General features: G+C 43.4%; 1 protein-coding gene across 1 annotated transcript in view; it reads left to right on the top strand.

The window, feature by feature from the left end:
* Positions 1–280: 280 nt before the first annotated feature.
* The window catches only part of NUAK1 (NUAK family kinase 1), a 46,560-nt gene continuing 31,844 nt past the window's right edge, over positions 281–14,996 (top strand). The window contains exon 1 of the mRNA XM_005527529.3: positions 281–574. Within this exon, the coding sequence (XP_005527586.3) occupies positions 281–574 (294 nt within the window). The remainder of the gene's footprint in view (positions 575–14,996) is intronic.

Here is a 14,996-nt window from a genome sequence, read left to right as displayed (position 1 = left end):
CTCCCCGGCGCACAAAGGACCGTCCCCCGCACCCACCCCCGCCGCTGCCGCCCCCCCCCGCCCGGCGGCCCGGGGGGCGGGGCGGCCCGGGCGGAGGGGCCGTCCCTCGCCGGTGCCGCCGCCGGGGCGGGCGGCGGGGAAGGGGCGGAGAGCGGGGGCGCCGCCACCGCCCCCCGGCCCGCCCCGCCCGCCGCGCCCCGTGGTGCCGGCGCGGGCGCGGGGCCGAGGCAGAGGCGGCGAGGCCGGCGGGGGGGCCACACCGCGCCCGCCGCCGCCGGGCATGGAGGGCGCCGAGGCGGCCGCCCGCGCCAGCACCACCCCCAGCCCCGCGCAGCCCCGCTGCTCCTCCTGCGGGCCCGGCCCGCCCGGCGGCGAGGCGGCAGCGGCGGCGGCCATGGAGGAGCCGGTCGGGGCGGCTCCGTCCCCGGAGGTAACGGCGGCGAGGAAGCAGCAGGGGGTGAAACGGCATCACCACAAGCACAATCTGAAGCATCGCTACGAGCTGCAGGAGACCTTGGGCAAAGGCACCTATGGCAAAGTCAAGCGGGCCATCGAGAGGTTCTCTGGCAGAGTGGTAAGGCAGGCGGAGCGGCTTCTCTCTGCCCCTTTCTCTTATATATACAGGTATATGTAAGATCAGATTCCAGCGCCGGTTTGGGACCGGGGCCGGCTGGGTGCATCCCCTCCGGAGCCCCGTCCTGTGCGGGGCAGGCGGGTTGTGGCAAGGCGGGGACCCGCTCAGCATCCCAGCCGTGCCGGAGGTCCGGGGCTTTGTTCAGAGTGCAGCCCTGCAGAGAGACTTTCGTCTGGGAGGAGTGGTGGAGGTACTGTAGTACCGCATTTTGAAGGGATGTGTTATTATTGGAAAAATAGGGTGGCTTATTGTTTTTCTTCTGTGTTTTTTTACATGCGGGTCCACTGTGAATAGTTTTTTTCCCCCAGTGGAAATTCATGTTTTGGAGAAACCTGTCACATCCCCTGGCTAACCAGCACTGCTCACAAAGTACTGTCAGAATGTTCGCTTCTCTGGTTTAAAATGCCGTGATTCGGTCATACTTTTGTGACCTGAACTTTGCTGACACCTAAAAAAATTGCAGGGACTGCAACCCACCCCATTGGTTTTTACGATGCGTTTCACCGCTCAGCGGTGCCGGCTGGCTGGAGACTTCAAGCAATCCGGGGGTTGTCCAGCAATAACTCAGCTTCAGCATTTCCTCACTGCTGCAGCGCTCCAGCCGGGTGCAGAAATGCAGCTGAAGCAATGTACACATTAGTCAGAATTATTGTCATTTTTCCTTCCCAGAAATACGTAACTATCCACAGAGGGCAGGCGAATGAGAGGCAGGCGTTGTTGTGTTAAAGAAATAGGTGGTTTTCTGCAGAGGTCTTTGTCCTGAAGTACACTAATTGAGTTTTCACTAGATTTCATCTGAAAGCAAGGCATTTCCCTGGTGACGTTACATTTATCTTTCCCTTTCGGTTGCTGGGGAGCTCAACACGCAGCCAGAGGCAGAAGGATCTATAAAACAGAAAATGAAATTTCAGATGCTATGACTTTAATAAGGAACACTTACTTTGCAACTGAATATCTTTGTGTCGACGGTGAAAATGAGAGTTCCAGCCAAGTTGTAGAGTCATATCATATATGCTTTCAGTTTATTAGCTCATTTGGAGGCTGGCTAAAGAGAAACCAGAGATGGACATCTCTGCACATGCTCACTCTAAGTCCATGATTTTTAAAGTTTGCTGTCTTGGCTGTTTTACAACTTAAGTCTAACAAAAGCTTCAGGGCTATATTATATGCTAACTCTTCTTTTAAAAGTAGATTAGTTTTGAGTTGCATTATAAAATGTAGTGAATGAGCAAGTAAGTTGAAAACATCTATTTTCAAGGAGTTGAGAAATTAACAAAAAAAGGTGACAGTAATGTACCATGAGATTTGGCTTTGGAAAGAGGCCTCACAGAGAAAAGGATGTAGAGTAGATGTGTGTCTCATCTAACTCAACAACACACTAGGTCTTTCCATATTTTGCTAACTGTTACGCTCTTCAGCTGCATAGCTAAAGGATACTTTGATGTTATAGTCTGAAATGAATTTATATGGATAATGCCATCTTGAAATGGAGAGTGTGAAAATCAGATTACCTATGCAATCTTAAATGCAACAAAAATGTAACATTCGCTGTATCAGCTGGCATGTAGAAGCTGAACAAGTCCTTACCAGGGTGTGAGTTTTTTACCGGAGTAATGCAAGCCTTGGCGTGTGGCACTTTGTAATTATTAACTAGTCTACAGGCGAGTTCTGGTGTAACGTGTCTATTTGAACTGTAACATCTGTGAGTGTATGTAAAATATCCACACTTTGTCTGCTTGCAGAATAAAAGCTAGTTGTCAGGATTCCAGCCAGATCTCAGTGAATGGAAAACGCTTCTTGTTTTCTCACAATTCCCTTGTCTGGCTGTTGCAGTGAACAGAGATTCCTTTCCATGGGTGAGATAAAAGAACTGACGGGATGACTCATCAGACAGGGGCAGTTTTTCTTTGTTTTTACCACCTCTCTTTCTCTTCTCTTCCCTTTCTCAGTTCTTATTAGTGGCAATATTTGCATCATCCATGAGCAGGTTGGACCAGATGCTGCTGTGTCCAGCAGGGGATGCACAGAGCAGGGGATGTGGCCGGCACTGTCTGTTGTTGCACCACGTCCAATGACAATCCTATTGCAGCTGGCAGTGAGAGTCCTAAGGGTGCTCTTGTCCAGGCTGTTTACTTCCAGTTCTGCTATCAGTTTAGCTGATCATCTCTTTCTTTACTCAGTGGTAAGCAGGTATTTGAAGCTGTATGGTAACAGATTGCAAAGCTGGACCTTGTATTCCCATTTATCAGTCTTGTTCAAGCAATTCTCCTGTTTGGCCGCCTTTCCACTTCTCTTGTCTGTCAAGAATTTATTTAGCTGTATGGCATTTAATAAAGAGGTTTGTGTGATTAGCCAGGCTTTTAATGTGAAGCACAAACTTTGGATTTGTCGTCATCTGTATTAACAGAGCTCAGAAATGAAATAAAATGGCAGGTTTTGGTAAATGAAGTAAAACCAAGGTGAGAAGACAGTTCAACGTGAAGTACAGATGTGCTTTAATCCTGTGCCATTGGAAATCAATAGCAGGATTTCTGTTGACTTGAATGAAAGTAGTATTTGGCACATGTAAGCAGGTGACAGGTTTATTCAAATCGTTATTCCTCTTAACTTTATTGTCTTTCCTTATAACACAGTGGAACGCGATCATAAAGTTTCCTGCCATAAAGCTCCGGGGTAGTTTGTATGATACATTTGGTTTGTTATCGGAAACAACTTAGGTGAATTTGTGCATTAGTTACCACAGTGACTAGAGACAGTATTGCATTCTGCATGGAGCAGTTAAAATATTGCCCAGTATATGATGTATGAGGTGCCTAATTTTGCCAGCAAGGTTTCTTAATTAGTGCTGTCTCAGTATACACAGTTGTAACTTACAACATTTTAAATTAAGGCATCTGTTAGCAAGTGTAAGGATGAAGAGATGATATCTCAAGCCTGTGAAGTAACACTCACGTTGATGTTTCTGTGGGTGTTTTTTCCACTTGTCATCTTGCACATGTTAAACCAGAGAATGGAACTTTTGTTCATGTTATGTATTCAGTGTTTGTTAGCCAAGAAATCCACAGTTACACTTATTTCAGCTTTACTTAAGGTGTGTATTGACCACCTCTGGTTGATTCTTTGTGTGGTGCGTGAAGATGGTAAATGCTGCTGGAGTCTTTGAGTAAATTATTCCACTGGAGTAAATACTCATTAGAATGCAAATTTGGATTACGGATAGGCGTTTTCTGTTTGCAAAAGCCGGGAAGTTTGTCTCCCTTTTTCTCCCTAGGCTGCACTTGGGAGGCAAAGGGAATAGCTGCAGGAGCCTGCCTCCCCTCCAACTTCATCTCCCTCTTTCTGCCTGAGCCATGAAGTCTTTTCTTCCTCCTCACCAGCAGGTGGAGGAAGCACTATTCTCCTCCACCCGTTCCTCCATAAAGTTAATTATTTTGGGAATTGATGACAAGCAGCAGCCCAACATGAAGAACAGGCACGTGATGCATATTTGGACAGGCATGTTATGTGTGGTGGCTGCTGTGTGTTATTTATCTCTTTTGCATAATAAGTGCAGGTAGAAGGATGTTGCCAAATGAAATTGGTTTTTGAATCAAAATCTTGTAAAAAACCTCAAACTTTAAAGCAACCAATAATTTTATTTACTACTGCAGTGCAAATCTTTTCCTTGAAACAGGTCTGCTTCTTGATGAGTTTGAAGAGTTGCACAGGGTCTTTGAAACCTGGAACAGCAACGGATTACATGAAAGGAGGACCTTTGCGTTGCTGATTGTATCTCTCCATACCATGACAAAACCAAAACATGAACACCAAGAATGACAGCTCTGTCATGTCACTAATTAAGGCCTTGTTGGCCACACAACCAGATGTTTATTGGCAGTGTGGTTTTTAAGGGTTCCTTATAACAGGGTAAAAGTGTGCTCATGGGTCACTGAGGGCAGTGAAAACCAGGTGGAACATTTGTCCCAGTTCTCTCACCTGTGCTGCTGATATCACAGAAGATGTCAGTATCCCTCTGATGCATGTAAATTCTTTTATGTTTAAGGATATATTTCCATTTTTTCCCCCCCAGAACTTCTTCAGTTAGTACTTGGGTCACTGCTTCATACTGATTTTATCTTGATTGCTCATTGTGCATCTTCTGCAGGACAATGTCCAAATGCAACACAGAACTGTTTATTTCTTTTGACATTCTTTGTTGCTCTTACTAAGATGTCTTCCTTTGTGGCAGACACAGGTATATGTATCTACACAGCACTGCTGTGATGTGAAGTGTCTGTACAGTACTTTGCTCAGCAGGTTCCTGATTTGTGAATGTGGCTTCCACAGCTCTGATAATACACTTCAATTAGAGTAACAATACCTTGTATTGCTCCCCCATTTTATACATGAGAAAGGAAAACATTGCCAGTTAAAGCCAAAATCAGCAGAAGTTTCAGCTAGTTTTGAGTGCCGAACACCTGATTCATCCAGACATAGAGTATATAACATTAGGGTCCTGTGGATGACACCCCTCCGCCTGCAGAGCTCAGCCTGTTCTGCCTCCTGGCCTCTCTCTTTACCCAGGGCTTTTGTCCCTGTGTGACATCCAGCTTCGGTCTCCATTCCTGGCCCTTTTGTACTCCGCTGCCTCCCGCTTTGTTGCGCGTGCCAGCGCGGTGACCCGCATGGGTGTGCGGCTTTGCTCCCTGCTTCCAAGCTGGCAGCTGCCAGCAGGATCTGCACAGCCTGTGGTGGCTGCTGCAGCCACCTCTCCTGCCACGCTACACTCACATGAGACCAGAGGCTCCTCAGGGCAAAAGGGATTCTTGCAAAACGTATCACCTAAATCTTAAGCTTGTATGTATGTGTGTATGTATTTATTTATTTATTTAAAATGTTCAAACCGAGTTCCTTTAGGGACTCGTAATGTGACTAAATCTGGACAGTGTTTTCATGGTGCTGAAGGCATGTTAGTGAAACTCAGGTCATCCTCTGCACGCCTGGAAATTCTAGATCTGGAATGAAGAGAAGTTGGAAAGAGTATATGGGTTTGAAAATAGTTTTGCTGTTAATTTGTTATTTGTTCCACCTTTAACTATTAGATGTGTTCTGAGATTGTGGTTTAAAAATAGAGGAAAAAAAAGCAGCAAATGGGAAAAAAAACCCCACTGGAATTATTCTAATGTAATTCACAGTGAATGTTGTGGGCTTATTACCATAGGAGTTACTACCTGGTTGCAACAAATTGCTGCAGTCTTCATACAAACACTTGGATAATTGGAATGCCAAGGAAGACCTTAACATTAAGGGGTGCAGACAGAAATAACCAATTTCAGCATGAGGATCCTCAGGAGAAAGGCACTAGAACAGAATACTAGTTTTCTGCACTGAGGCTTTCTCTTGGAGAAGCAGATTCATTCCAGGGAGTATGGGTCAGTGGTAAGGAAATCTGAATTAATGACTAGCCAGTAAGGGTCATCTGAACATGTTAGTTTGTCTAATCTTTTACCAAATTAAAGAACAGCATGTTCTTTGAACTTTGAGTAAAAATCAAATTATATTCTTTCAATGATGTTGCACTTCCTTACAGCTGAAGAAATTGAAAGTTTCCAAGAGACTGTTGCCTTATTTTTTTTCTCCTGCATTGGATTAAACAATTTTGGGCAGATAATTAACTTTCCTGTGTCTCAGTGTATTCCCTTCTGGAAAGGTTAATATGGGAAAGTTAGGCTAATGAACAGGACACATTTTGGCTTGATGCATACCTAGTAAGATTCCCTCTACATATGAAATTTCACAACAGAATTTGAGCCAATGTTTTTAATGCAGCTTTCAGTTAAAAACTCCATAAAATGCCTAAGTGTTTTTACAAATGGTTTCACAGCACCATGTGCTAGAGAACACAAGAGAATGGAAATTGCTTGTACAAAGTCTTTCATTAGATATTGCTAAAATGTACTGCATTTTTTAGTGGCATGTGTTCTAAAAATTATTATTATTTTTTTAGGAATATTTTAGGAACCACAATGTGGATTTGCCATGTGGAGACAATTATTGTATATATTGTAGTTCGGGGTCATACATGTTGAATAAAACCGTGTGGAATGTGCAGTTCATGTGAACAATTGTTTATTCTTTACAGAACTCTAATTGTAGTTAGTCTGTGTTTTGTCTGGTAAATAAGTAACTAGAGAGTCTCTGCTGGAGTGAAGAATTGGGAGGAGGCATGCGGTGGCCACAACAGTGCCAAGGAAGAATGACAAATGTGTGGGTTGAAAACCAGCTCTGGGTATATCAGCCTTGAACACCAGCAGGTGAACATGTGTATAGCCATGGTTATTCAAATGGAGAGCATATGGGACACGTTTCCAAAAGCTGCATACCAGGCATTCAGAAACTGGTTGATGACCTTTGGTTTAACATAGGCATCTGCCTGGTTCTAGTCTCTCTCTCCTGTACCATGCTAATATACTCTCTATCTGCATGAGCTGGGATGCTGATGTCAAAGCACCTCCTCTTGCTGTGCAACTTTGCTCCTCTCAGCAGGACACTGTTCTCCTTATTGTTGTCTTCGATGTTTTCCTGTAAAATGTGTGATCAAACAATGTTTTCTGCCAAGAAATTGTCCAGTGATTCTCTGAAGCCAGAGGTGCAGGTTTGCCTCCAGGCTTGGGGTGGGATGGGAGCTCACAGCTCCTGACCTGGATAAGGCTGGAGACTGCAGCCAGTGCCCAGCTCAGGTGTTCTGTGTTGATGGTTTGCATGCCACCAGTGATGGGCACGTTGGTGTGGGAATCTCTGACCTACAAAAGAATTTCCTTCTTTCCTCCTCCATAAGTCAGGATTTGTCCCTAAATTGCCCAGGTGTACACCAGACATTTTATAGAAAAACCTTTTGTCATTAGCACTGATGAGTCGATGTACTTAGGATAGTTGATATGTCAGAGGAAATGTCTCAGATGAAAAGGTCTCCAACTAAATATATAAATGATATTTGTCAGTGTTTCCCTTAAATATCTTCCAGCAGATGTGAGTACCATGTGTGTCCATTTAATAAACTAAACTCAAAATAATTTCCACTTTGCTAGATATATGGGGAATAGCTGGGGAGGGCGGGGAGCAAACTACAAAGCAAGGTAAAAACTGCATATGTGTGTTGTTATATTTGATGACCAATTCATTAAAGCCATAAGTGTATCCAGGCTTTCAATAGTGTTCTCCTGCTGTTGCTTCCTGTACTCCCTGGCTACAGAATCAGTCTCTATGGCTCTCATTTGTCTTACCCACATGAAAGACTTTGAGCATCTGCAAGTTATGATTTGAGAAGTATCTGCTTTTGAACAGAATATATTTATCACCGTGTCTTTACAGGCAACATAGTACGTTGTATAAATTAGGGAATCCTAGACCTTTGAACACTCGGAGGCTGTGTGTGAACACTCGGAGGTGCTCTGTGTGTGTACTGTGTCTGGCCATACCCATTAAACATCCTGGACCCACACCAAAAATGCCAGATGTTCAGTAGACGTGGAGGCCCTCCTGTAACCTTTGCTGTGTGCTGCGAAGCATGGAGGGGGCAAGGTTGTAGCCATCCCTTGATCTTCCACGGTTCTTGCACTCTTATTTGAGCCCTGTAATTTCTATATTTTGAGCTAGAGACCGTGGGTCAATCCTCAATTCAGTCTGTTAAACTATTGCATGGTATAAGCTCATTGTGTCCCTCAACTGTCCAAAGATGGATGGGACTTGCTTAGCTCTCATGGTTTATGTGCCATCAGTCCTTAAAGCTGCCACTGGTCCATGATGTGATGGAAGTCCTGGGTCTTGCTCAAATATGGACTTTTCCAGGCTCTATCCTTACCAATGTAGGAGATAATAAAATACTTTAATGGGTCGTTCCTTTCACTTGAAAAAAAATCCATTCACAGAGCAGCTGTGGGAAAAGGGGTTGTGTGAAACCATCCCAGCCAGTTGTAGGTGAATGTGAAAACCACAAAATAAATGCAGGTCTTGTTTTTTATAAATATTAAGAAGACAGCAGCTGAGATTGCTGAGCTTAACATGCTCCTAACGTAACTGTTAATTTCCAGATTCCTCCTCAGCCTTCCCTTCTCACTGTCAGCATTTCCCACTTCACCTCACCACACCTTCAGCATGGTGCCTGAGCGTCCTTGCTGCTGGGTCCCTGGGATGCCAGCCTGCTGAATGGGAGCATCTGCTGCACCTTGCGTGGGGCTGGCTGCCTCTGATGAAGCATTGGTGCTTGGTAGGCTGTGCTTCCCCTGTTGCCTCGCCTTTCAGGGATACGTTGGCCTATGGTGATCCCAGAGCCCCTTGGCTACTCTGGTGCAGCAGCCACATGTGCGACGACTTAAGGCTGGAGCAGTGTCTTTGTTCGGAGGTCTGGCGGCTTGAGGGACTTGCAATTATCCTAATGTCTGGCTGGGCCGTGGAGCTGAGTCAGCGTGCTTGGCCTTGAGCAGCACTGCCTCAGAATAAAGACACTAGTTAAAGGACATTAGGCTTAAAAAAAAAAATAAATTATTGTTCCTGTGAAAAAATACCAAGTTCAGGGACTAAATTTAGCTATTCTGCAGTAGATCAGAAAAACTGGGGTCCTGCTGTTGATGGAGATATGAAAGCCTTCATATCATGTTTTCTGTACACAACAAGGCATTTGATCTCTGCTGAGATTTCTAATTTCTATTAAATGCCTGATGGTGAAAGATACCTCCCTTTATTTGAGGTACAAGTGTTATTTTAAATATGAGTGTGAATATTTTTTTTAATCACAAAAGATAGCAATGAGGGTTGGGTAGAAATACCTCTTTGATGCTGTGTGGTAACTAAAATGTTCCTTTTTGTTAAACGGTGATTTGTTGTTGACACAAAAAGGTTAAGTCCTTTGCATACAAGTCTGACAGGGGAAGACAGCAAAGCATTTGTTGAAGAAACAGCTTCCAAGGCACTTGTTCAGAGCTGTCACTTACTTGCATATTTTTATGACTCTGCACAAGTCAGACATTATGGCTTCCCCAGCAGAGTGCAGCTCGGGAAGGAGGAGCGAAGGTGTCTGGAGATGCCTAGGGACACCTGGTGCAGCAGATTCAGCAAGGCAGAGCTGCAGGCTGTTGTTTTGGTGTGAGGAAATAAAATAGCCTTTGGGAGAAGAGGGGAGAGTGCAACCTTTCCATCTGATGCATGTTCTAATGCCATGTGGCCTAGAACCTGGAAAATTCCAGTAAATACCTGCTGGAAGCAATGCAGGCTTAGCTGACTTGTATAGGGATATATATAGGGATATATAACTGAGAGACACCCATTGCCCCCTTGGGAAGATAGCTTTTAAATCAGGACTATACATGAGGAAAGGCATCCTTCATGCTACTTCCTTTGTTTTTATTCTCTTCAGGGTACCAAAATGAGCTAAAATAATTAAATGGTGATCTGTGGGTTTAAGCTTCAACTTCTGTAGCATCCAGTTGTTACTGCCATTCTTTGGGCATCTAGGAGGGGAGTGGTTTCTGTGAGGTTCATCTAGAAAGTCTGTGGTGGAGCCACGGGAAGAGCAGAGGTTGACCACTGCTCCAGCACTGTGCTGAGCCATTCCTTGTGTGGGTATAACCATCTCAGGAAAATTGCTCTTAAAATGAATGTCCTCTTCCATGGCTTTAGTCACACTTGGAAGGGATGGTGCCAGTTTTTCAAAAGTCCACCATCTCTTGTGCCTTGGAGACAGCTCATCACTGTTGGGCACCACTTGATACAGCTCAGTTGCCATTGTGTCAGCACAACCTGGCAGGAATGAGGGCCTTTAGCTGGACTGTGCATTGCCTTTGCAGCCAGGCCAGAGACCAACCATCCTTTTCAACTACAGGTTTTTTTGTGTGTAGAGATTGAGAGTTTTCTACCAGTGTTTCAGTAAAATTCCCATTCTGTCTGGAATTTTATTGTGTAAATGTGGTCTAAGGGAACCTGTGATAGGCCTCGTTGTGGGTTATGTGTTGCTCACAAGGAATTAATCAGGGAGAAGGATTTCATGCTGTACTTCAACCTCCTTCAGGCCTTTCTTGGATGAAAGGAAAACTCTGCAACTGTGAATGTAACTGGTTATGATTATTGGATGTCATTACTCACTCACTCTGAGCATAAAACAAAAATATTGCATCCCCTGTGATATACATGGGTAAAATGCTGCTCTCAGTTGCGTGAACACTTGTAAGCTGAAGAGTAGAGTTCGGCCCTTTGTTTCATTTGAAATACTCGTTTAACACAGGCAAGGACTAAACAATACACTTGAAAGCGATTTGTGTTACTGTCTGTAGAGCAGAGCTTGTATTTGATGAACTGGCTGATCATAAAGACAGCATAAATCATATAAAGCATTCTCATTTGCTTTTCTTTCTTTTTTTCTCTTTCTTTCTTTTTGCGGATGGGGCTTGTAGGGTAGAGTTGCAGTCAAATGTCTGCTCCAGGATATTTTAGTTGAACTGTGCGAGTCCATTAAACAAATGTAATGGATTTTTGGAAAGAAGCACTGCGTGTTTCAAACCAAATGTTTTACATAGAGAACATCTGGTTAGTTCTGGGTGTTTGTATGTAGAGCACATCAGACAGCAGCCGTAGTGAGTTCAGCTGGGAGGTTGCCTGGGATGTAGTTGTAGGATATGACAGTTTGGTTGTTATGGGGAATAATTCCTATGAAGTATTGCCATAAACTGAATGTTTGGCACAAACAGCTATATCTTTGTTTTACTGCACACCCAAGTTATTTTTCTTATCTGCCCAGAAAAACTCAAGAAACTGTTTAAATAACCCAGTAAAAGCTGGCACCTCAGATCTGTATTAAAGCATGCCCGAGGAAAGGAAGTGAAGCTTGCTCTGTTTTCAGGGAAGCACTATGGATTCCTGCCATGGGCAGTGCAGTGCGAGTGAGCGACAAATGCAATATGTGCGAATGGTTTTGTGGGGTTGAGTTGGAAACGATCAGTGTTCCACTCATGTTGTGTGGTGTTGCTTTGAGCTATGTGAATATGCAAAACTGGTGAAATGCATGTAATTAGCCTGACGTTAGATTTTATTGGGGCTACTGGAAGGACTTTAACCTGGGTAAATTAATAAGTCTGCTTTTACTTCACAGCATTGGAAATAATATATTTCCAGGAAATGTAGGAAATGTAGAAAAATGTCTTATTTGGGAGTTGGTTCTTAAATTATTTCTGCAGTTTAACTGAGGAATGTGTGGTTCAAATGAGATTAAAGCTGTAATTTCCAGAGTAGCAATGCAGCTTCCCCTTTCAGGATTGTTTAACTAAAAAGTTAAACAAAGTGGGTTAGGCAGTCTCTTGGTCTGGTCCCTTGTGGACAGCAATTCACATTATGCAGCACTGCTTTAATAGTCCTGCTTGGTCTGACATGATTTGTGGTACTTGCTGAGATGAGTTTCTGGACCGAGCAGCATGAGAGGGAATTGCTCCTCACTCTGAGGAAGGGGGTATGTCCAAGTCTGTGCGAAGGTCACTGGCAGGGTGAAGTGGGAAGCTTGAGCTGCTGTTGTTACACTACCTAACAGTTTAGCTTCTGGCAAGGGGATCTCAGAAACATGAGTTCTAACTCGCGCTTGTTCAATTGACTCCAGCCAAAACACATGCCAAAAAAAGTGTTTGTGCATGTTGAAGAAGGGGGCAACAGTCCTGGAGCTCGCAGGATCTGGGGGAGTTCTTAAGCAAAAGCTTTCCATCCTGAAAAATAATTGCTTTGTGCTTTTTCCCCTCCAAAGTTAAGTCTCCTCATAACTACTTAGAACAACTGCCTGCAGTTGGGAACTCCTCTTATAGCAGGGAAAGCTGGAATTATGCATTTAAGGCTGCAGAATTGCTGTGTCGCCAGTCATTTAATTGTAGGAAAGTGTAATTCATTCGTCACCCTCTCACATCCATTCCAAGCCTAACTGGCTGCAGGGAACAAGAGTGTTCCTGTTCCTGTGTTACTCTCTCCACTGAGCCATTAGGGTGGCCCTGGTAATTTACTTTCAATAAATAGAAGGGAACAACAGGAGGTTCCTCTACCTTCAAGGGGCATAAATATTTCTCAGAAATCAGAGACGGATGGGGAAGAAATCTTAGCAAACTCCTTTTCTCCTGCTGTAGTAATTCCACCACATTCTGTCATAAATTCCAAGATGGTCCCTTCCCAGAAGGGACCATTAAATAGGTAATGTCCAGGCAGAACAATGTAATACTGAAGTAGTGTGTTAATAAAAACAAATTTAATATTGCAAAGCGATCTGTAAGCCCTGCAGCAAAATAATCTGGGTGAGGCTTTGATACACGATTGCCAATCTTTTTGTTTTCCAAGAGTATTTTTCCAGATAGGATGTGGGTTTATGGTTTGCTAGGTTCCCACCAGGAAGTGGTGTTTATATTTTGATCCGCCTTAGATCAGTTTAGGAAAGTATACTAGATACAGGTGCTTCTGATAGTTCTGCGTCATTAACCCTTCCAACTGTGCTGTTTAAACACATCTGTCCATCCTCCATCATATGATTTCTGTGGTCCACCATCTTTGCACAATGAATCCTCGCTCATCAATGTTAATCCAAAAGGCTAAAATCTATAAATTCAGCTTTAAAAGTCTCTCCACACTTAAAAATTCTGTTCTGTTAATTAGGAATTTGAGGTGGTCAAACAGTATGGTGTTGGATTTTAATGAGTGTTGTGGTGCATGAAAGTACAGACATTTCTTCTTGAAAAGACTCTTCCCAAGTTTTTTCCTTGTACTATAGTAATTCCCATGGTGAAACAGCACTTCCTTTTTTTCTCTGAAGGACTGCAGAACCAGAGAGCAAAATCAAAAGGTCCACACAATACCAGCTGACTTCACATTTGTCGTGGAAGAGGCACTGTAAAGATGTGCAAAGCTCTCAGTGATTCTGAGGTTTCTCTGAACTCACGGCAGCTTCAGTGAAAAAGAGAGGATAATCCGAGTTACATTTACTTATCCGCAGCTTTCTCAAGCAGAACGTACCAATGAATGAAAATGTGCTTTGAGGTGGCTTCTTGGGAAAATGATTCTAAGAGTTCAAACAATGTCTAACCCTCTTCCTTGTTTAATGTGAATTACAGCCTTGCACTGATGTAGTACCTTTCGCCTAAACCTGTAAAATCACTTTAGAGACTCTGGTAACTGCTGAGGTTACCATTATTTAGCAGCACATTGTAACATTTTGCAGCAGTTGCTTAGAGGGTGTGAATAACCCCATTTCCAATTTAAATTATAGGAGGAATTACAGGAGACTGTGTAATTTTCAAACTGGAGCTAGATCCAGCCACCAGGACTTTATACCTGTCTTCTTAAGAAAGTCATAAAGGGCTCTTTATAACGACATAGCCAAGATCTTGGTTTTGTGTTTCATCCCCAAATTGATGCCTTGAACAGTGTGCACTTCTCCTTTGGAGGATTACTTCAGTGTGGTTCACTGCTTATTCACAATGAAAAAACAACACTGAATTGAAGTCCCTCTCTGCTGCCTCAGGTTTTGCATTACATCATCAGCTGTGGTAGCTGTGAGATCAAGCCCCAAAATTACTGTGAAATCTTATCTTCCAGTTTTTGGACAGTGGATCTGTAATACCCATGTAACATTGAGAACAGTAAACTTGGGGCTTGTGAATTCTTTCACTCCTCTTTATCCTGACTTGCCAGTAATTAAATTAGTGCTAAACAGTCTGCGCACAGGCTTGCAGAAGTTAAAAGACTGACTGACACAGGATTCACTTTCAGTGCCTTTTCCTCTTTTGCACATGTGCTGGATGGAGCTATGGTGTGTTTGGAATTTGATCAATAATGATTGCACAATTCTAACCTCATTTAAACTATGATATAAACAGACATGATAGAAATGGATGCTACCAGGTTTTTTTCCTGCTTAAAAGTGAAGTCAGTTTTTTTTTCCTGCCTTTTCCCCCCCTCCTTTTTTTTTTTTTTCCCCTTTTTGGTTCCAACAAAATTGTAACCTGGAAGAAAAGCAATTAGACTTTGTGAAATCCCAACTCAGTGTAGCATTTGGCTTTGGTAAATGTGGAAGCCAAAAATAAACATCTGCTTGGCAACTTCACTAGAAGTTAACTGTAAATGCAGTTTTCATCTTTTGAGTGAATGTGGCATTCAGTGCTGGTTAACATCTATGAAGGAGAATGATCCATAGTTGAGGCTGTAAAGCATTTTTTCTCTTTTTTTTTAATTATAGTTATGAACATCCATTGCCTTGGGGAAATCCCCTACCCCAGTTTCTTTCCAGATCTAATTTCTCATGTGCCAAAGCATGAACTTTTCTTGAAAGTTTGAAGGTAGTTGGATGGGACATTTGTGAGTTATTAGACTT

Source organism: Pseudopodoces humilis, chromosome 5 (genome assembly GCF_049639895.1).
Source record: "Pseudopodoces humilis isolate 2021_Gansu_Grassland_sample_001 chromosome 5, ASM4963989v1, whole genome shotgun sequence".
NCBI lineage: Eukaryota > Metazoa > Chordata > Aves > Passeriformes > Paridae > Pseudopodoces > Pseudopodoces humilis.
This window is presented reverse-complemented; position numbering and strand designations above follow the sequence as displayed.